Consider the following 20,673-nt stretch of genomic DNA (forward strand, 5'->3'; position numbering starts at 1 on the left):
CAGACCCCCTCGCAGTAGCAGGCAGCAGGCATTGTTTTCTGATTGTCTCTGTACCTACCACACAAATCTTCCTCAGCATCAGATTCTTCTAGAGAAATCTGAGGCTGGGCCTTCACTTCCAGGTTTCTGCTTAGCCAACTGGTTTGTTCCAAGGAAGAGCCAGCAATGCTCCCTACAGCTTCGAGGATTTTTTGAGTGACTTCCTGAGAGTAACGGAGAGAAAGAGGAAAGGTCAGCTCAGAATCTCAAAACGCCTTCAACAGCACCAACCAGCAGAAACACAATGCAGGTCACAACTCGAACTACACAGATAAGATGCAGTTTCCAGGAACCACATTAAAAGATCAGAAGAAACAAGCTCCTAATGTTTAACTTCACATATCCAAAATATGATCAATGTGTAATCAATATAAAAATTAATGAGATTTCACACTTTTTTTGCACGAGGCCTTTGAGATCTGATGCCTGTTTTATACTATAGCACATTCAGTTCAGACAGGCCACATTCCCAGTGCTTAATAGCCACATAAGACTACCGGCTTCAATACTGGCCACTGCGGGCACACCACAGAGAAACGGCACCTGGGACATTCGTTTTCCAGTTTCTCGAGGACCACAGGTTCTTGCTAGAATTGCATCTTTCAATAACATACAAGAAACACAAAGAAGTAAGTGAAATGGACTCGAGGGCGAAGTGACGAGGGATCCGTATCAGAAGCACAATCAGCAGAGAAGCGGGTCACGTGGCTGTGACAGGGAGAGAAATGCTGAGCCCCTTTCTCAAGCCAGCATCACCAAGTGTCACCCGCGGAGACTGGCCGAAAGTCCTGGACATCTGAGAATCGAACCACCGACTTCCGCTGTGCTGTGTTTAGGCAGGAGGCAAGAGCATGTCCGCCAGCCTGTGGCCGGCAGGGGCACACTTGAGGGAACTGCCTTGCCCTGAGCGTACGCATAGGCGTGGTGTGGGTGACGGTGGCGAAAAGAGCAGGAAATGGGACTGAGAGCTCAGAGGAGGTCCCACTTCCCATGCAGTGAGTGATGGGGAAGAAGGGCAGGCCCCTCCTCGAAGCAGGGGTGAGGAGCTGGCATCAGGAGGTTGAGCACTGTGGGACAGAAGCAGCTGCAAATGAGCAGGGGCGAGGTGCACCAGCCATACCAGCTGCGCTAACACTGCGGCCAAAGCTATGGCAAGAATGGACTGAAGGGAGGGATGTGCTGTGGGCAATGGGCCACAAAGTGGGGCCTTGAGTGGGGAGTTCGGGAAGTGCTGTCCAGGCACTGGTCACACAGCATCTGGGCTTTAATGATGCTTCTGTCGTGACAGCTGGAGGCCAAAGGAGACCCTGAGTTTCCTAATGACGCCCGACTGTGCTTCAGACAGAGCTCCAGTGGTTCAGCAGTGGGAACTGGACAAACCATTCACCAACGCCCGGGATCGTAAGGATTCGCAGAACTATCGCCAGAGCATAAAGCTGATACACGTCCCAGCTGAAATTGAAGCCTTGGCTCCCCAAATCCCTGAATCACTGATTCTCACGGTTGCACAATAGTGACTTCCTCACTCCATCGCTCTATTTATTTGTTGCCTTTCTACTCTAAGATTTCCCTTTTCCTAGGGTGAGTTTCACTCTGATTTTTCAGGATTTTTGAGATTTCCTACGAGTACATAGTACTTTAATAATGGGGAAAAGCAACGTTTGCAGGGAAGGCATCAGTATGGATGGAGTTATTAATGTAACGCTGCCGAGGCGGCTCCAGCCACATCCGGTACCCTGAGGAGTGGGGCACCCTGTCATCCCACAGTGGACTGCTCAGGTCTGACACGAGAACTCAGGCAGGCGACTCTGCCCGGGTCTGTGGAGCCCTCTGAAGACACTAACAGCGGAAGCCAGCTATGAGGACAAATGCGAATCTAAGAACGATTCTGCCCAGTGTTGCCGATCCACAGGCACGTCCTCTTAAGGTGGATACCGCTCCCGGAACGGGCACGTCTCCTGAACTTCTCACACACAGACCTGCAGGTCCTTCTGGTCCTTCTTGCTTTCCAGGTTGGGAGTTCTCGTCACAAAGTCATTCAGCATGCTGTTGAGAGACAACCAGCTTCAGACTAAGAACGCTGCAGAAGCGAGGGGTGTCCTGGCAGAAACACACAGTAACATGAACACTGGGTTCCAATACCTGAGAAGCAGAAAGTATCCGGGGGGAGCTAGGTTCAACTGGACGGATTCCTTCAACACGCCCAGCAATGATGGGAAGTTCTCTTGCAAGGCTGTTACTGGGAGCCTGTTTTTTTTAAAAAAAAAAAAAAAAAAAAAAAAGGAGAAACAAAACAAAACAACAAAAAAAAGAAAGAGGAAAAAATACCCAACTGTGAACAAGTCAAAACACATATTACAAGCACATTTTAGGATTTTAGGTCCGGGCAGTTATAAAGCAGAGGTAAGACGGAGTATCTGACTGACCTGTTTCTTTTTTAGATTAAAATACGCACAAATGAGATTTGTGTACTCGGGCAAGAACCCAGAGTGTGGAGACCAGAAATCCTGCCGCTGACAGGTCAGATGCTCCTGGTTTCCTGTCTATCAAATAAAGGCCTTGAACCAGAGGGCTGTCTGATCCCTTCGGCCTGCCCAGCTCGAGTATCTGGCCTCCCCAGTGCTGCTGGTACTAGTCAGCCCCCAGGTCCCAAGGTCACCCGTCAGGAAGCTCATCTTCGGCAGCTGTCACAGTGAGCCCGAGCCGTACAACATGCAGCAGCTCAGCCGCAGCTCAAGGGCCCTGGGTTCAAGGCCTGGTGCCTGACATACCACCTCGGGAGTGACCTCAGCAGTGCCTCCTCTGCAAGGGGACGGTAAAATCCGAACCTGCTGCTGCTCCAGCAGCTCACGTATCACTCAGACCGCTGTGGCGGACGCCGCACAGCAGCTACCACAAGGAAAGACGTGACTGGCTCCTCTCTAAATCCCAGAGGAAGGAACTCGAACGATGCTTGGGTGAAGCATCAACAGCTAGTCTGAACTGCACCCCAGGCCCGGGGACTCCTGCCATTCTGATCCCCCTTGATCGAGCCTCCTGCAAACTCAGGATGCGGTGAATTCGAACCACGGAACGGGAACTGGGTTAACCAAGGAGCTCGTATCTGGTCGTCGGGCCACCTGACTGCGGAATTCCTGCCAGACATGTGAGGACTGGGTGGCGTCCTTGAGAGGGGGGCTCTACCCCCTACATCCCCCTTGTTACTGCAACAGAGATGGCCCCACACAGTGGAGGGGCCGCGAGCTGTACCCAGATGTGCTGTGTAAGACCCGAGCAGCCTGGGAAGCTTGTTTTCCACCCGTGGGAAATCAAAAGCGCTAGTGAGCTCGGGACACCCAGGCAGAAGCCACGGGAAAACACTGAGGACAGCACCCAGAAGAACCATTTCTCCTTTTGCTAAAGGAAGTCTTTAACACATTTAACACTGAACATAAAAGCACTTGGATTTTATAAAGTCAGATTAGGTCTCTGCGGAAGGAAAAGTAAGATCATCAGGGTATTCTCACACCTCAGGAGGAAACTAAGACCCTGTCAAGACATTTTCTGAACTAAGGCTCTCCAGCTGTCAGCAAGTACCATCTACGTTCCATTTAGAATCACTGCGACGGCATGTATCATTGAGACGTGTTTGGGAAGGGCTGCATTACCTTTGGACGAAAGCGTAGCAAAACTGCAACACGGGGATATCCACAAGGGGTGCTTTCTGAAAATAAAAAGTGAAACCAATGACTCCAAGTTGGTAGGAAATGAGGTTAAAAAAAAAAAAATTACAATACAAAACGAAACTGAGTCTACATCCTCACCAAGCAAAGGTTTTTAAGCCAAAGCCTTTCAAATACACTAACGCGCGGGAATGCATCCCGCAGGTGTAACAGAACAAAGCTATGAGGCCCCCAAGCATTACTGACTTTCCTAGCAGACTTCCAGGGCGAGCCCACAGCAGGCTTTTAACAAGTATTCAGGGAAAAGATGGTGTAATAACTGAACCTCCCTGAACAAAAAGGTGGTGGCCGATGCGGACCCTCACCAGTGCGTGCAACTAGCTACAGACAAGAGACGGTAACAAAATTCTAATTCTTAGCTCAAGGAATTTCCTCACACTCAGGCTAGACAGCTTCCCTGAATCCCAAGTGGCTGCAACTGCTTAGAAACTGGTTTTGAAAATACATTTTCCCCCTCCCTGCTTATAAGAAGTTATCTGTAGAGGTTATGGAACTTGAATTAATTTAACTAACTACAAAATTTAATTCTGTTACTTGCAGAGCCAAAAACCGGCCAGTCACGCTAACTGAATTTAAATAAAATAAATAAATAAATAAATAAACCCAAGAGCCATGTGAGACCTAGTGTTTTGTTTGCAGAGGCTCCTCCTGGAGGCAGCCCGCTCTGGGGCGGCAGCCAGCACAACGCCCGCAGGAAGGCACCACTAGCACACAGGGTCACTGTCCTGACATTTGTCGCTTGCTCAGGGTTATAAACACAAAGTCACTGCAGATCCGACGGCCCCTTGTCCCCGCTCCTCTCTTCAGGGTTGATCAATATTTATGTACAAGAGTCAAAGGCAGCAAGACCACCCGGCAGTCACGGGAGGCCCAACAAAGGCCCCGGATGTCTCCCACATGCACTGCACATCTGATTCCTTGTTCCATCCCCTGGCTGCACGGCTGGCCTATCCTCTTTCCTCAACAAGGACACAGCTAACTGGGGGCAGAAATAGTTTCACTACTTAGGATTCCTTATCACCGAAGCACACAGCTGATTTTCAATTTTGGAACAAAGGAAGGGGACCAGGGCCCTGAGCGCAACTGACTCTTTGGAAGCCATGACAGGCCTGCCACGCACGGACGTTTCTGCAGAGGCTCCCCGGTGCCATGTGCCAGGGGCCCTTTCGGAGGCGGCATCCAAGGGAAGAGCTCTACCCTAAGACAGGGGAAGCTACAAAAACGGCTCAAGAAATTCTCGGTCAGTTTTCTCACTTACAGGAGAGATGTGGATGAAAAGATGGCTGATTCCCAGGTTCAGCTTTTCTTTGCCATCCCCAGTGTGATGACCCTAACATCCAGAGCTGTATTCCTTTTATTCATTATAAAAACTTTATATCATGGTAAAATATATATATGTGGGGCTCAGACGGTTGAGCACCCAACCCTTGATTTCGGCTCAGGTCATGATCTCAGGGTCCTGGGATCGGGCCCTGTGTCAGGAGAGAGTCTGCTTGAGGTTTCTCCCTCTCCCTCTGCCCCAACCCCACTCGCACTCTCTCCAAAATAAATAAATCTTTAAAATATACCTAAAATTTGCCATTTTTACCATTTTTCAGTGTCCATTTCGGTGGCATTAACATTCATATCATCGCCATCCATTGCGGCAACCATCGCCACCACGCACCTCCAGAACTTCATGTTCCCCAAAGGAAACTGTCCCCATTAGACAGGAACTCCTGTTCCCTCTCCTCCTGCCTCTGGCAACCACCTCGCTCCCTTCTGTAGAAAGTATGTAAGCAACAGGCTACTCCCGAGACCGCAGGTATGTGGAATCACGTTTTTGTGACTGGCCTCACTTGGCATGTCCTCAAGGTTCACCCACTGTTACAGTAGGTGTCAGAATTAACTTCCTTTTTAAGGCTGAATGATATTCCACTGCACGGATAGATCTTGTTCATTTATCCAATCATCCATCAATGGATACTTGGGGTTGCTTCTACCTTTTCACTATTTTGAGTAATTCTACTATAAACACTGGTGTACAAATACCTGTTTGAGGAAAACTCTGTTTTTAAATAATCATCTTGTCCACTCCACCAGTTTTCATTTAGGGAATTATTCTTATTTTTTTCCTAACAATTTTATTTTTAATTTTTTTTTCATTTTTTATTCTATTTTATTTATTTTTAAAGATTATTTATTTATGTGACAGAGAAAGAGAGAGAGAGACAGTGAGAGAGAGAACACAAGCAGGGGGAGCAGCAGAGGCAGAGGAGATGCAAGCACCCCGGAGAGCGGGGAGCCCAACGCGGGGCTCGATCCCAGGACCCTGGGATCATGACCTGAGTCAAAGGCAGACACTTAACAGCTGAGCCATCCAGGCGCCCCTATTTACTTATTTTTTAAAAAATTCTATTTATTTAAGAGTGTGTGCACATAGTGGTGTCCATGAGTAGGGAGGAGGGGCAGATGGAGAGGGAGAAGCAGGGTCCCTGCTGCATGGGGAGCTGGACGTGTGGCTTAATCCCAGAACCCTGAGATCATGACCTGAGCCAAAGGCAACTGCTTAACCCAGACGCCCCTTTCCTGACAATTTTAAATCATGTGATAGGAGGCAATTATTTCAAAGTCAAAATAAATCCCTGGCTTCTATCAAATTAAGTAAGAATAGCTTCTACACTTTCAATGAGGCACCCTGCTTTGGTACACACAAAAAGCTCTGGGGTGCCAGGCTGTCTCAGTCAGTGGAGCGTGTGACTCCTGATCTCAGGGTCATGAGTTCGAGCCCCACATTGGGTGTAGAGATTATTGAAGAATAAAATCTATTTTTTAAAAAAACAAGCTCTAATGGCATAAAAAAAGGCTAAACCACAAAGTCCTCTCTGTTTCAAAACCACCGCACATGATTGGCAAAGGCCTCGAGGCAGCAAGGACCCTCTCGGCTGCTGTGTAGAAGCGGAGCGGCACAACTCTGGGAGCCGCACGGTTCCGGGCTCGGCTGCTGTGTAGAAGCGGAGCGGCACAACTCTGGGAGCTGCACGGTTCCGGGCTCGGCTGCTGTGTAGAAGCGGAGCGGCACAACTCTGGGAGCCGCACGGTTCCGGGCTCGGCTGCTGTGTAGAAGCGGAGCGGCACAACTCTGGGAGCCGCACGGTTCCGGGCTCGGCTGCTGTGTAGAAGCGGAGCGGCACAACTCTGGGAGCTGCACGGTTCCGGGCTGGGCTGCTGTGTAGAAGCGGAGCGGCACAACTCTGGGAGCCGCACGGTTCCGGGCTCGGCTGCTGTGTAGAAGCGGAGCGGCACAACTCTGGGAGCTGCACGGTTCCGGGCTGGTGCCCTTTACCCAGCACTGTTGCCACCGCAGCCACACGAAGCTCTTCCTTCTCAGAATGCCTCGGAGTCCTGTCCCCAGACCTGTACTTCTCACTTTTACATAAAAATTATGCAAACTTTTAACCTGCCCTTTGACAAAGATGTTCCTCTTCTCTCTGAGCTCTGGTCAAGGCTCTCTTCTCGACTAGGCCTGTGGGGACTAGGGCTTTCAGCAGGACTGACTCCATGCCCTAACCTGAACAAACAGTGCTGTGGTTCTAGCAGCTCAAGGTGGGGTCCCTCATAATAACCACTGCCCCTTAAAATGCCTGCCCAAGAGAGCTCAAGGCTGCAAAACAATTTGCCATTTGTTGAGTCAACACGGGATAGGATCTTGACCTCCCTTCTCAGAGCATTTATTAAGAAAAGCATTATTATAAATCCTTCCTTTGGGGCGCCTGGGTGGCTCAGTGGGTTAAGCTGCTGCCTTCGGCTCAGGTCATGCTCTCAGGGTCCTGGGATCGAGTCCCGCATCGGGCTCTTTGCTCAGCAGGGAGCCTGCTTCCCTCTCTCTCTCTCTGCCTGCCTCTCCGTCTACTTGTGATTTCTGTCAAATAAATTTTTAAAAAAAATTTAAATCCTTCCTTTAAGAAGTACATGCATCTCCTACAATAGAAAATGTCTTTCTCAAGGACCTGGGAGACATCCTCGGACATACTGCCACTGAAAGAGACAGGGCCCCTGTGTCCCAGGCTCCTGGAGTGTAGGAGCCTGCCTGCCACCAGCCCCACTCAGCAAACCCAGATGATCCACTCACAATGACCAAGTCCTCTCCACCCCGCTTCGGAATTTTCCACTCCCTGACTTTGTTGGAGACCCTGCTCGTTCACCCTTCGTGCTCCCCCGTTTTCCAGCTCAAGTACCCTGCTGCCCCTGCACAAACCAGAACTGAGGTCAGCTCTCTCCCCCAATACAGTAGCTACTGAACAAAGTCAGTCTTTGCCACCTTTACACAGTATCTGGCTCTGCTTCCCCAGGATGCCCTTCAGGCTGCAGGTACTTGGTAAGAACCCATTCCTGGGCAGGGCGTGTCGCAGCCGGGGTGCACAGATGAAAGATGGGCCCGGCCTCCTGCGGCAACCACCTTCAAACAGGTGCACCGAAGCCCATTAGGCACACCTCATGGGGTCTCCCCCAAGCCCAGCAGAACACCTCCGTTCCCCTGCCCCAGGAAATCCAAGTTGCTCCTTCGACCTCTGCTTCCCTTCCAAACACAATTTATAACGCGTGGAGACAGGCAGGTGCTGCGCGTCCATCCGGAAGATCCCCAGGCTTCCCACCTCATCCCCTCGGATTTGCGGCGGCCTCTTCACCACCTCCTTGGCCAGGTGCAACACCGTGTCTGTCTGCAGGGTGCTGAGCGCACAGATCAGGTCGACAAGGGTCAGCTGGGATGCACTTGCCGCTGGGACAATCTGCCAAGGCAAAAAAATAGCTCCCTTAAAGGTCACAGAGAGAAAACAAAAATAAGAATGGTGCACAGAAAATATTCTACAATAGCGGCCCCATGGAGAAAGAGCTTTAATCTTTTAAGTAAATATCTAAACAAAAATTGGGTAAAGGACTCTACTGGTAGGGATAAAGAGGAAGTTGAGCGTTTAATCACAGGAACGTAGTCAGAATCTGACATACATTAGGAATAACAGGGGCAGGTGATGATGGGGGCAGTGGCAGCGGTATGTTTGAGTGCAGAAAGCATGTCATTTCATTTTTTTAAAAAAGTAATCTCTATACCCATCGTGGGACTCAAATTCACATCCCTTGATTTTAAGAAGCGGATGGTCTACTGACTGAGCCAGCCCAGTGCCCCTCAGAAAGCATTTTAGAAACAGACCCACTTAATTGGAAGGAAGCAGAGTGGCCCTGAAAGATAGCCCCAAAAGCATGATGGCGGTAAAAGAAAAACCAGATAAACCAGGTTCTCAACAGTTGGTCTTGGCAGGAAAGCCCTGGTATGGGAGGTCCACTCTGGATGACGCAAGTCTGCATAATGTGGTCGCACGCACTTGGAAGGATCAAGTTTACCACCAGGGAAGACCCCATAGGTGCTAAGCAGGGTGGCCTGGACCACGGACCTCTCGTGCGTCCTCAGGGACCAGGAGCCTACACTGAGCACTGAGAAAGTGTCCAGGGGGTGGGACTGACCCTCTGACGGAGGTCTGAGATAGAGGGTCAAGAGAGAACAAAGGAAGAGACCTATTTTTTTTTTTTTATTTTGCAGAAATAAACCATGTCCCTGGAGGATTCAGTGATGGACCATTCGGTGGTTAAAGAACGGATCAGTTGTGAACTGAAGTTATCTTTGGGAATAGGAATGGGAGGGTGTAAATCAGTAAAAAGCCTATGGAACCTGGTATGTCAATGTAGGTTCACGACTGGAACAAACATACCACTTGGGGGGGGCTGCTGATCATGGGGGAGACCATGCACATGTGGGGTGGGGGGCATTTGGGAAATCTCTGTGCTTTCCCCTAAATTTTGCTGTGAACTTTAAGGCTGCTCTTTAAAAAAAATAGTCTTGGGGCGTCTGGGTGGCTCAGTGGGTTAAGCCTCTGCCTTCAGCTGAGGTCATTATCTCAGGGTCCTGGGATGGAGCCCCACATGGGGCTCTCTGCTTAGCAGGGAGCCTGCTTCCCATCCCCTGCCTGCCTCTCTGCCTACTTGTGAAGTCAAATAAATAAATAAAATCTTTTAAAAATAAATAAAATTAAAAAAATCTTTTGAAAAATTTTAATAAAATCTTTTAAAAATTTAAAAATTTAAAAATAGTCTTTAAAATAATAGTTTAAAGAACAGCTGTAAGACGGACTATAAGCAGGGAAGGATCCACAGGTTCTCACAGGAAGGATAAAGTACCATTCCTCGAGCTGGGTGGTGGGTTCACGGTGGTTTCTCTGATCTGTGGCGCGCGCGCACACACACACACACACACACACACACACACACACTTGTATGTGTGCTAATAATTACCACATTTACAAGGTTAACCAGAAGTACTAGGTATTCATTACACAGAAATCGGAGAGACAGCCAGGGCGAGCTCCACTCCCCAACCTGGCCCGCCCACGAGCCTCCCCGGAGGCACAGCTGTGTTATCTGTGCATCTGCTTGCAGCGCTGCATGTTACACTCAACAATAAAGCATGGACACTGCATCAAAAACTCACGATGTACTGTATGGAGACTAACGTAACACAATAAAAAAAAAAACTAAAAACAGTGAAACCACTCCAGCAGTTTCCCCTGCCTGCCTCTGATGTCACCTTTGATGACAAGCAACTGTGGTATTTCTGGCAGAGTGAGTTCAAGTACAACTCTAAGTCTTAGACTCTACCTTCATCTTACTAAGACGTTTCAGCTTCTTTCTGCTCCACACTGTCGCGACTGCAGCTGTCAACTGAACCCCAAGATGGGCCGTCAACGGGTTCAAGAAGTCTAAAATTTTTTGTCGTATGGTCTAGAATGGGGGAAAGAGAAGAGTTAGGGCAGAGTAGTACCAGGGCTATCATGTTATACATATATTCCCAAACATGTTTATTTTGGTGGGATAACACACGACGAAAGAAATAATAAAACCACAGAGGAAGTTCTCTCACTTTGGTGGTTTTAAAGTAAACGGAAGAGGATCCCTTCGTGGCTCCAAGGAGATCCACGGGTCTCTTGTGAGTCTCCTCCTTTCTGAGAACATTCCAGAGAAGGGCCATGGTGTTGACAATTCGAGGCAACTCTTCCAGAATGGCATTCTTGGCATTTTTCAAACTGGTAGGATCGCTTACAGCGGTGGTCTAAAATTGAAAATGAATATGAGACTCAGCTGCATGTGTGGCACTGGGTCCCTTCTCACGAGGCCAGGGCACGGGTGGGGTGGGGTGGGGGTCTGGGCCCTAGCACTCCCCTGAGCAAGCCCCATTGGCCATGGTCCAGAAGCAACACGCTTCCTGTGCACGTCAACCTGTAGCCTTCCTTTCTGGGCACCTGGGAGTCTGAGGTTCCACGTTAGACTCAAGTCATTCGGCCAAAGCATTAGTTGCATTCAAAAATTTAATCCCCGAAAGGACAGAGCAACTGACAGCTAAAATGTCTTCAGATTGCAGATTTCACAAACACCAGGAGGTCAAGTAAAAAATACACGTGAAAAAGATGACATTTTGGGGGCGCCTGGGTGGCTCAGTGGGTTGAGCTGCTGCCTTTGGCTCGGGTCATGATCTCAGAGTCCTGGGATCAAGCCCCACATCGGGCCCTCTGCTCAGCAGGGAGCCTGCTCCCTCCTCTCTCTCTCTGCCTCTCTGCCTGCTTGTGATCTCTGTCAAATAAATAAATAAAATCTTTAAAAAAAAAAAAAAAAGGTGACATTTTATCCCAAATGGGTTACTAATAAAACAACGGGCAATGGGAAGGCGCCTCAGGGAGTGCCTGAAGAACTAAACTATATCTGCATTACTTTTGCATATTTGTGCACACATATTTGCATACACGCTTGCATCATTTGCAAGCATATATTTCCATATATATTTATGTTCCTTACAAGTGCACGTTTCTTATTTGAACAGGTCATAATCCAATGAAGACAAAACAATATATGAAATTTGCCTGGAACTCACCTGGGGGGAAAAAATCTTACCTTTTTGTTTTGGTTGGGCTGTTCCAAAAGACAAAAATGACTAATGGTTGTCAGACCTTCCAAAAGAGTGAGTGGGTAATCCGGAGAAATGTTCTCCCTCTTGGAGGTTAAGCTTTGGTGAAGAAATGAGAAACTTGTTCTGAGAATTTTGAAGAATGAGGCTGTCAAGTTTTTAACCCCACCCCTACATGCAGAAACCAGAAAGCAAGCACTATCTTCAATAACCTGGGGCCCTCGTAATGAAATTGTGTTATAATAATGAGAGGCATCTTGTGTGCTATTTCACATTCATACAGTCCCTTTGGAAAAAATGTTTTCAGATGCTTTAGACTTTCTGTGAAGGTGATGCATGCTTTTATTTCTGTTTTGCAAAAGTCACGGAGAGTGGCTGCAACGCTCAGCTAGCCTGGGTATCTGTGTGGAATCAAAAACGAAGGACGGGAAGCATTTAGTTCCGGGTTACCCCCTCCTGACAAGGCTAAATCAGCTTCTGATTAGGCTGAAAATTACCTTCCTCCAGGCTTCCCTTGCACACCAGCCACTCATCGCAAACACTGGCCTCAAGGTAGTCGGCACATATCACACGGTTTGCCATACCTGATAGACAGCTTCACGGATTCGCTCTCATACTGCTTGACCAGCTCGTCCAAATTTTTGCAGATCTGGACAATGAAAGGAGTCACTGTCCAGCCCAGGGACTTTCCAAAGTACGGTAAGGAATGCGTGACCAGGCTCACCCAGGCCGGGTGCATGCCGTAGCCATAGGCCGGCTGCAGCCCCCGCACCACGGCGGCCACCAGCAGCCCCTGGGAGGTGAGCGGGTGGGGCTGCACATACTGCACGGCGCTGATGGCCTCCTGGAAGTTCAGGGCCCTCCGCCACTCCCGGGACAGTTCTGGCTGACTGTCGGCCTCCTCTTGGACCTGGCCCAGGTGGTGTTCCAAGACAAAGAGCACCTGCAGCAGCTTCAGCAGCTCGATCTGCAGGGGGTGCTCGCTCCAGATCTGGTCCCGGCCCAGGTTGATGAGACTCTCCTCAAAGAGGCTCTCCTCCTGTGCCACCCGGCCTCGCTCGGAGGTGGCCAGCCCGTAGCGCTTCTGGCTCGTGTACATGGAGGCGGACAGCGAGAGCAGGACAAACTCCTGAACTTTGCACCTCTGCAGCAAGCTGTGAATGAACTCCACGTTCTTCCCCTCGGCAGACTTGGCCATGGACACCAGCTGCGTCATTATTCTGATCAGCACCTCCACGCTTTTGACCTGCACGTCCCGGTTGCCGAGGACATCTCGGTGGGAGACCTTCAGGTAACAAGGGTAATAGCTGCGCAGGAAACTGAGGCACAGGTAGGTGAGGAGCTCAATCAGCAGAGAGTGGGGACACACACTGGGAGACTGGGTCTGGAGCTTTCCATAGAAACTCTGGCCAACGAGGGCCTCCTGGTGGCGAGCGAGGAGGTTGGAGATGAGGTTGAGGTGCGCGGTGGAGCTGGTGTCCATGCTGGTCCTGGACACCGCCTCGATGAACTCCTTGGGGTTGGTTTTGAGCACGGCCTCTAACACTGAGAAGGCATAAAGAACTCGCCGGGAGTCGTACGGCTGCAGGTAGAGCAGAATGTGCTTGAACAAGGCCTCGATGGTCTCCTGCCTCTCCCGCTGCTGCTTCAGCAGCCGGGATGTGCTGAGGGCCTGGAGCTCCAAGTCGGCCTCCTCGTCACTGGAGAACGACTCCGAAGCCTGGGTCTTGTCTGAGTCCACGCGTGTCAGGCTTAACTTGGCACTGGACTTGAAGCCTTCCGCCTGGAAGGCGGCCAGCAAGGCTGAGCGCCTGGGGTGAACCCTGCCGCCCATGGGGATGGGCGCACAGCAGCTCTCTTCGTTGCTCAGCTCCTGCGGGTCATGCAAAGGGGAGGAAAAGGAGGACGTGTTCTCGCTGTCCGTGTGCGCAGAGCTCGTGTCCGCAGACTCCGTGTGCTCGCTGCTGTCCGGGCCGCTGCAGGCCGTCCTGTCGGGAAGGTCCACGTAGTAGGGAAGGTCATCCTCGCTCAGCTCGCTCCCAGGCGGACACTTCTCTGGTTCCTTCTCCACCTCGGCCCAAATGGCCTCACGGTCGACGGTGGTGAACTGGCTCAGCGGCACGCCTTCTTCGGAGCTGCCTTCCTGAACCTCGGGCGCTCCACAGGGCTCTTTGAAGGGGGTTTTCTTCCTGTTAAACCAACGGTGCAAGTCTTCTGAAAATTACAAAATGACAAATGACTTCAGGACAGAAGAGGGAGCTCTGATAAGTTAATTCTAGAATGATCTTTATCTGAAACCCAGACAGAAAGATCGATGTTAATAAAATTCCCCCATAAAACTACAATGCCAGAGTCTACATCGTATTATGGACAGAGGCAGACCAAGTAAAAGTGAACGGGTCTTTTAAAATGTTCAGGGCAGGGCGCCTGGGTGGCTCAGTGGGTTAAGCCGCTGCCTTCGGCTCAGGTCATGATCTCAGGGTCCTGGGATCGAGTCCCGCATCGGGCTCTCTGCTCAGCAGGGAGCCTGCTTCCTTCTCTCTCTCTCTCTGCCTGCCTCTCAGTGTACTTGTAATTTCTCTCTGTCAAATAAATAAATAAATAAATAAAATCTTAAAAAAAAAAAAATAAAATGTTCAGGGCATCAGAGAATATTGGTCACACTATCACAGAAAATATAAGTATTGCAACTTTTATGGGGAGGGTGATTTAAAAAAAAAAAAAAAAGCATATTATGTTGTTCCTTTCAAGAAATGAGTTTCCGGGACACCTAGGTGGCTCATTCAGTTAAGCCACTGCCTTCAGCTCACGTCATGATCCCTAGCTCCTGGCATCGAGTCCCGCATCCGGCTCCTTGCTCAGCAGGGAGCCTGCTTCTCTCTTTGACTCTGCCTGCTTGGGTGTGCTCTCTCTCTCTCTCTCTGACAAATAAATAAATAAATCTTAAAAAAAAGAAAAAAAGAAAAAGAAAAAGAAGTGAGTTTCCTTTTAAGAAACATATCCCACAGAAATGTCAGGTTTTCAAAGCGGGAAGGTGCTCGGTGAACCCTCACATGTGAAGACAAGCTGGAAGGTGAACAAAACGTGACAAGACTGAGACAACTTACAGCACAAGCTTGCCACGGAGGACTACTGGGGTTTTTCAAAGACACATCTGTGTGTACTGATATGGAGCAATGTGCAGGATGTATTTAGTAAAAGAAGAAAACCCAAGCCACAGAACCAAGCTGTACTGAACGAGCTCCCTTAGGGGACAACACCTATAAACGCAGCTCTGAAAAAATCTGGAAGACTGTCCACGAGCCACCAACAGGACCTAGTCCTCTCAGCGAGCACTGCAGGGGACTTCCGTGCGTGGTTTGATCTCCTTATTACTCCGATTGTTAAAATAAGCATGTAAGTACTTCTGTAATCAGAAAATATGCAACACTTTAAAATATTCGGGTCTCCTCAAAACGGAACACCACCCAGAAAGAAGTCTTTGGTAGGTACCACCAACCTGATCTTTACAGGCAGCTCTCTGCAAAACTATTCTGTGAGCGTCAAGCAAGATTAGGGAAGGAAGAAGAACAGACATTAGAAATACATGAGCTGGGGCGCCTGGGTGGCTCAGTGGGTTAAGCCTCTGCCTTCGGCTCGGGTCATGATCTCAGGGTCCTGGGATCGAGCCCTGCATCCGGCTCTCTGCTCAGTGGGGAGCCTGCTTCCTCCTCTCTCTGCCTGCCTCTATGCCTACTTGTGATCTCTGTCAAATAAATAAAAAATTTAAAAAAAAGAAAGAAAGAAAGAAAGAAAGAAATACATGAGCTGCCTAAGGCTCACGGTGATGTTTTCAAAATAGGTATCTACAGGGATAGGGTGGGGAGTAAAGCAGAACTCTTCTGGTAACTTCCAGGGGAAGGACAAGGCAGGGAAAAGACATTTTCTCCTATTAGGGCCACAGCAGGAAACATGGGTTAGAGGAAGCAGCAGGAAGTGCCCTGAGACTTTGAAAACTGGGACGCGCGGTGTTAGGACTTTCTTCTTAACGCAAAGGAACTCTAGAAGAATTTAGCTGCCACAAATGATAGCCAAACTTTGAAGAAGGTGCTCTACTTTCTCGTAACATGGAATAACAGAACGGCTTTTCTTTGAGAAGGCAGCCAACTCTCCTTCCTAAAGGAAAACTAGGGGTTCCGGTTTGGGTCAGGGAACCTTGTAAAGAGAGGAAGGGTCTCAGAAATGACTGCTTATGGGGGTGTTAGGCTACTTCTCCCTGTAAGATAAGACTGGTGCAAACAGAAAATTCACAGCCCGGTGGGCTCAACAAGCTAAGTCAAAACTTGTGAAGTCATCACTGAGAAAACGGCAGGAAGTCATGAACCACCGCTACTGCGTTAGACATGTTAGTTCATGAACTGCGCTAGGCGCTAATCACCCACATGTAATGTGCTCATCGGGTTTATTTTAGGCTCGTTTCTCTTCTTCCTGCCTATATTCTACTAATTTGCGCTCAAGATGCCTCTGGGAGTGCCCGGGTGGCTCAGCTGGGTAAGCCTCTGACTCTTGGCTTCAGCTCAGGTCATGACAGAAAAGAAACCACTCACCTTGGGTGTCGAACGTTCACTAATAAAAAAGTTATGTTTTAGATACGTACAACTGACCCCATGACATGGAAATTTCAACTTCTTGGTCGTTCATAGCTGGAGGCAACCTCAACTACCCCTCGATCTAAGCAGGGATCTGGAGAGAAGTGTCAGCCTAGCCAGAACTGCAACTCTCGTAAGCGGAGGCACACTGGGAGACACTGGGGGGGAGGGTCTGTTATTCTTTCCTTCTGCCTTAGGTGCACTTGAATTGTTTTCAGTAGCAGAAGAATAAAAAATAAGCTATTTTTATTGGAACATGGGTTACTGTATCTTTTTTTATTAAAAAAAAATCTGATTTTTCAGTGAAAACAAACCCACTCCCTAGCATTTCTAAGTGCTGGTTTGTCTGCTCCTCACATTTTAAGAGTCCTTACAACTTTACAAAGTGCCCTCACACTGCCAGTATCCGGCCAAACCACTGAGCAGGGCTAAGTGCCTCGACTGTCCCCCTTGGCAGCTAGAGTCTAGAGCTGGGTCCAGGGGTCCTGGAGCCCCTTCCCTTGCTCCCGCCCAGGGACACTGGGGACACAGTGCTCCCCCAGGTGTCCTGAGAGGTGTGCTCACCTGCTGTGTTCTCCTGCTTGAGGCAGTGAATGGAGGTCCTCTGGGTTTTGGGCTGGAGCAGGAGCAGGAGCATGGGTTCCAGGATGCGGGCCACATCCCCCAAGGAGAGTGCGCGCACCAGCCAGCCCTGGGCTGCCGCGCTGATGGCGCCGTCCGTGCAGGCCAGGCTGTCCAGCACGACGAACAGGGATCTGTGGGTGGGAGGGGTATCATGGGGCCAGCATCTGGCCATCCCATGCACCAGGATGCCCTGGGGAGCTTCATCCATGCTGGACCCAGGAGACCCAAGCAGATAAAGACAAGGGGATTTCCACCCTAGAATCACCGGAGGACCTTTTTAAAATCCTGATGCCCAGGCTTCACCCCAAATTGATTAATTGGCTATGGGGGTGTCCCCCCACCATCAGAATCAGCTGGCATTTCTCTAAGGGTGTGTGTCTGGCCCCACACCTAGTTTTGGAAACAAGGAAGGGGATTTTTTTTTAAGTGCAACAGACTGTACTGCAATAAAATTCACATCTCGAGCACACGGTTGATGACACTCAAGTGCCCACACTCGATGCAGCTACGGCCCCGATAAAGACCCAGACTACTCCACTTCCCTACGAAGGTCCCCTCACAAGGCACCATCTCAAAGCTGCTCAGGTGATTCTGCTGCATGGGCCTCCCGCCCCAAGACCAAATTTAGAAAATCCCTACTACACATCCACACGAGTCTGGCCTGAAGTCACTCAGGGAATCATGGGAATTGTTTGCTGGGCATCCGGAAAATGGGGTCATGCTATCCATTTCACACGCTTTCCCCTCCCGGCCCAAGACCCCACCCAGGAACCTCGGCAAAGTCTCCTTTGCATTAAGAGTAACGTACCCCTGAGGACCACCTTACCTGTCAAAGGAGCGATTGTGAGATGTCACACGACTGCCCTGGGTCTCTCTCGTCAGGTGCCAGATGACGGAAAACCTAAACAGAGCTTCCAGTCTCGTTCCCTTGATGAGGAAATAAACAGCGTGAGGCACCTACTCCTCTCACAACGCACTACAGTCACAGCAAACCCGCCTTCAGTAACACACACGACTCAGCAGAACGACGGCCACGTCAGCAGCGGTGCTGGGCCCTCGGGGGTCTCACGTGGCCCCGGGGAAAGGAACCAGCACCCTCTCCTTCCGGACATGGTAGAACACGTTCTCAAGACTCCACATTAACTCATGTCCAGGGTCAGACCTGGGCCTGTGGTCGAAGATCACAAGACCACGAAGAGCACGGTGTTCTCACATACCTCAGACGTGCCAGGCCCAAATGGCTCAGAGCACAAGGACACAACCGCCAAGAATGGCCAGGGTGACATATTCTCTATGACTGCTTACTTTACCAGTAGCTCTAGGATCCCTGCAAGCACTCAGGATCCTGCAAACATCATGGGAGTTGGGGGAGATTTCCCTGATGGTCTTAATATGGACACATCCTTTAGGACTCTAAAGGGGATGGCCAGTCCTTCTGAAGGCCTCCCAATCCTGAGATACTGTAACACCTCTGCTTCGTGATTAGGATGACCACTGAGCCCCGGAAGGGTTGAATATATGTAAGTCTGCCCCAGGCACGTACAGGGATGGGTGGCCTGGCAGTTGGGATCTTTGCAGGACGGAGATGACAGGCTGCAAAGACCTACCTTGTCAGGGTCCAGGAGGGCATGGCAGATGATGTCTTCACAGATGTTGGCCGTCGGGGCCAGGCAGTGCAGCCGGTAGAACAACTCCACACAGGTGATGTGATGCTCCCGGGTCTCCTTGTTCAGCTGATTCCAAAGCACACGAGCCACCCTCTGGGGCAGAAGGCAGAATGTGTGAACAGAGGCAGCGCCCGTGCTTCCTCCTTGTGCCAGTCCAATCCTAGCCCCGAGGAACTGGGTCCTCAATATACAAAGGAGTACCACTAACAAACAAAAGGAAGCAAACCAAACCCCAAACCAAACCAAACCCTCACCAGGTGACATTCCAGGTTAAACTTGAAGGTGTCTCTATACCCAATATGGGGCTCAAACTCATGACTCTGGGATCGGGAGTCACACGTTCAACTGACTGAGTTAGCCAGGCATCTGAAAGCTAAGCAAGCTCTATGCCCAATGTGGGGCTTGAACTCATGACCCTGGGATCAGGAGTCATGTGCTCTATCAAATGAGCCAGCCAGGTGCTCCCTGAAACATGGAAGTTTGACCTTGTAGCTAAGCACACTGCAGCTCTTGCCCAGGTATCAGCACTATTTCAGGGAAGAAATCAACTGGAAGCAAGAACCTACTGGCTGACATATCCTTTCGACAAGACAAGCACACTTGACCAAGGCTTACTACATGCTGTTACAGGGGTTTCCAGAGCTGTGGCCTCCAGGAAGTGTGGTGGATTTGCACTGGTCACCAGTCTCGAGGCAGACACACTCACAGCACCTTACCACCTAGGGCTGGCTTACACTGGTCACCATGCGGTACTGACGAAGAATCATGGCTTTCTGCTTTAACTCCACAAACCTGTCCGTTCCCATCACTGTGCACAGTGCCATGGCAGATGCCCAGTTCATTTTCAGGTCACAAATCACACCCAAATCAAGCCCTCCACGTCCTCAGCCCTGATCTTAGCTCTTTAAACCTATGGGGCCTGGAGTGGCTACAGCCCCTCCCAAAGTCCCAGGGAGCACCCAGGAGTGGGGGGCGGGGGGGCTGACCCAACCAGATGAGACTCAAAGGGAAGGGCCCACTTCCAGAAGGGAATTTCTGAAGGTATTCTTCCAGGTCATGGGAAAAGACCACGCATCATAAACTGTGGTATTTTATAAATACATCTCAGGTCAAATGACACTTTTTGACCCATTTATTTCTATTTGACAAAACTATCTTCTCTGTTAGATCAAATTAACCGTTGACTGGCTGGAGCTCCTAACCATTATTGTCATTACTTTTTTAGTCTAAGGGAATATGACCAATTACCAAATTGCAATGAAACTCGATACAAAACTTTTAATTAAGCAGAACAATCCCCTTACTTGTCATCCCTGGGGGCAAATTTATGCGGAGGAAACTGCTTTTGGGAGGTTTAAAACCATGTTTTTCCAAGGGTTAGGGAGCTGATGTTGATCACAACACACACCCCTGCTCCTTGGTTGGTGTTGGGCTTCTCAATCCCTACGTTCTGGACACTGTCTTAGTGAACTGAATTCTGCCATTACCCCCTGATTGGGAAGATCGGGGCACCCGTGGGATAGCGGGCCTTATTCCCTGCATGGTGGGCGACGCAAACACCGGCATGTGGGCTGTTCTGTGGGAATGAGCAGAAGATCGGGGCCGGCCCCACACCTGGAGCCCGAGAACCGGGGCAGGGCCCGCTGCGGGTGTGGGCGGCTTCACTGCCTCCGACGTGGGAAGCAGCCAGCCAGTGCTGCCGTTCTGGATGGCTTTACACTCTACAAAGTGCACTCCATGCCCGGGGAGTGGTAAGCACTCAGATATGTGCCAAATATGACTTAAAATAAAAATCAAGGCTTCAGAAAGAACTCAGAAAAGCCTGCCTTCCAAAAACATGACCAAGGGTACATCGTCAAAACAAGAGTGTTTAATGCAATCATTGTTATTCTATTAACAGCTTTCCGAAGACTCACAGACTTAATTCTTCCTTCTGTTCCATTCCCTGTGCCTTATGACACAATGACCCACCGCTGCTCAGATACACGCGGGAGCAAGGAAGGACT

At 49.8% G+C, this 20,673-nt stretch overlaps 1 protein-coding gene across 7 annotated transcripts in view; it reads right to left on the reverse strand.

Annotated features, from left to right (window-relative positions):
• The window catches only part of DOP1B (DOP1 leucine zipper like protein B), a 108,491-nt gene that overhangs the window by 20,526 nt on the left and 67,292 nt on the right, over positions 1–20,673 (reverse strand). For 6 of the 7 annotated variants that reach the window (XR_006607943.1, XM_045084523.1, XM_045084521.1 and 3 more), the window contains 12 exons: positions 18,608–18,760; positions 17,827–17,927; positions 16,941–17,131; positions 12,333–13,962; positions 11,736–11,847; positions 10,711–10,899; positions 10,449–10,571; positions 8,396–8,530; positions 3,687–3,742; positions 2,182–2,286; positions 2,019–2,085; positions 59–203 (listed from right to left, as the gene is read on the reverse strand). Coding sequence is in view for 6 of the 7 variants with exons in the window: in XM_045084523.1 (XP_044940458.1) it covers positions 59–203; positions 2,019–2,085; positions 2,182–2,286; positions 3,687–3,742; positions 8,396–8,530; positions 10,449–10,571; positions 10,711–10,899; positions 11,736–11,847; positions 12,333–13,962; positions 16,941–17,131; positions 17,827–17,927; positions 18,608–18,760 (3,007 nt within the window). In the remaining variant the exon portion in view is untranslated. The remainder of the gene's footprint in view (positions 1–58; positions 204–2,018; positions 2,086–2,181; positions 2,287–3,686; positions 3,743–8,395; positions 8,531–10,448; positions 10,572–10,710; positions 10,900–11,735; positions 11,848–12,332; positions 13,963–16,940; positions 17,132–17,826; positions 17,928–18,607; positions 18,761–20,673) is intronic. The other variant, XM_045084524.1, reaches the window with a different exon arrangement.

Source organism: Mustela putorius, unplaced genomic scaffold (assembly GCF_011764305.1).
Source record: "Mustela putorius furo isolate JIRA1106 unplaced genomic scaffold, ASM1176430v1.1 tig00000765_pilon_pilon_pilon, whole genome shotgun sequence".
In the NCBI taxonomy this organism is placed as follows: domain Eukaryota; kingdom Metazoa; phylum Chordata; class Mammalia; order Carnivora; family Mustelidae; genus Mustela; species Mustela putorius.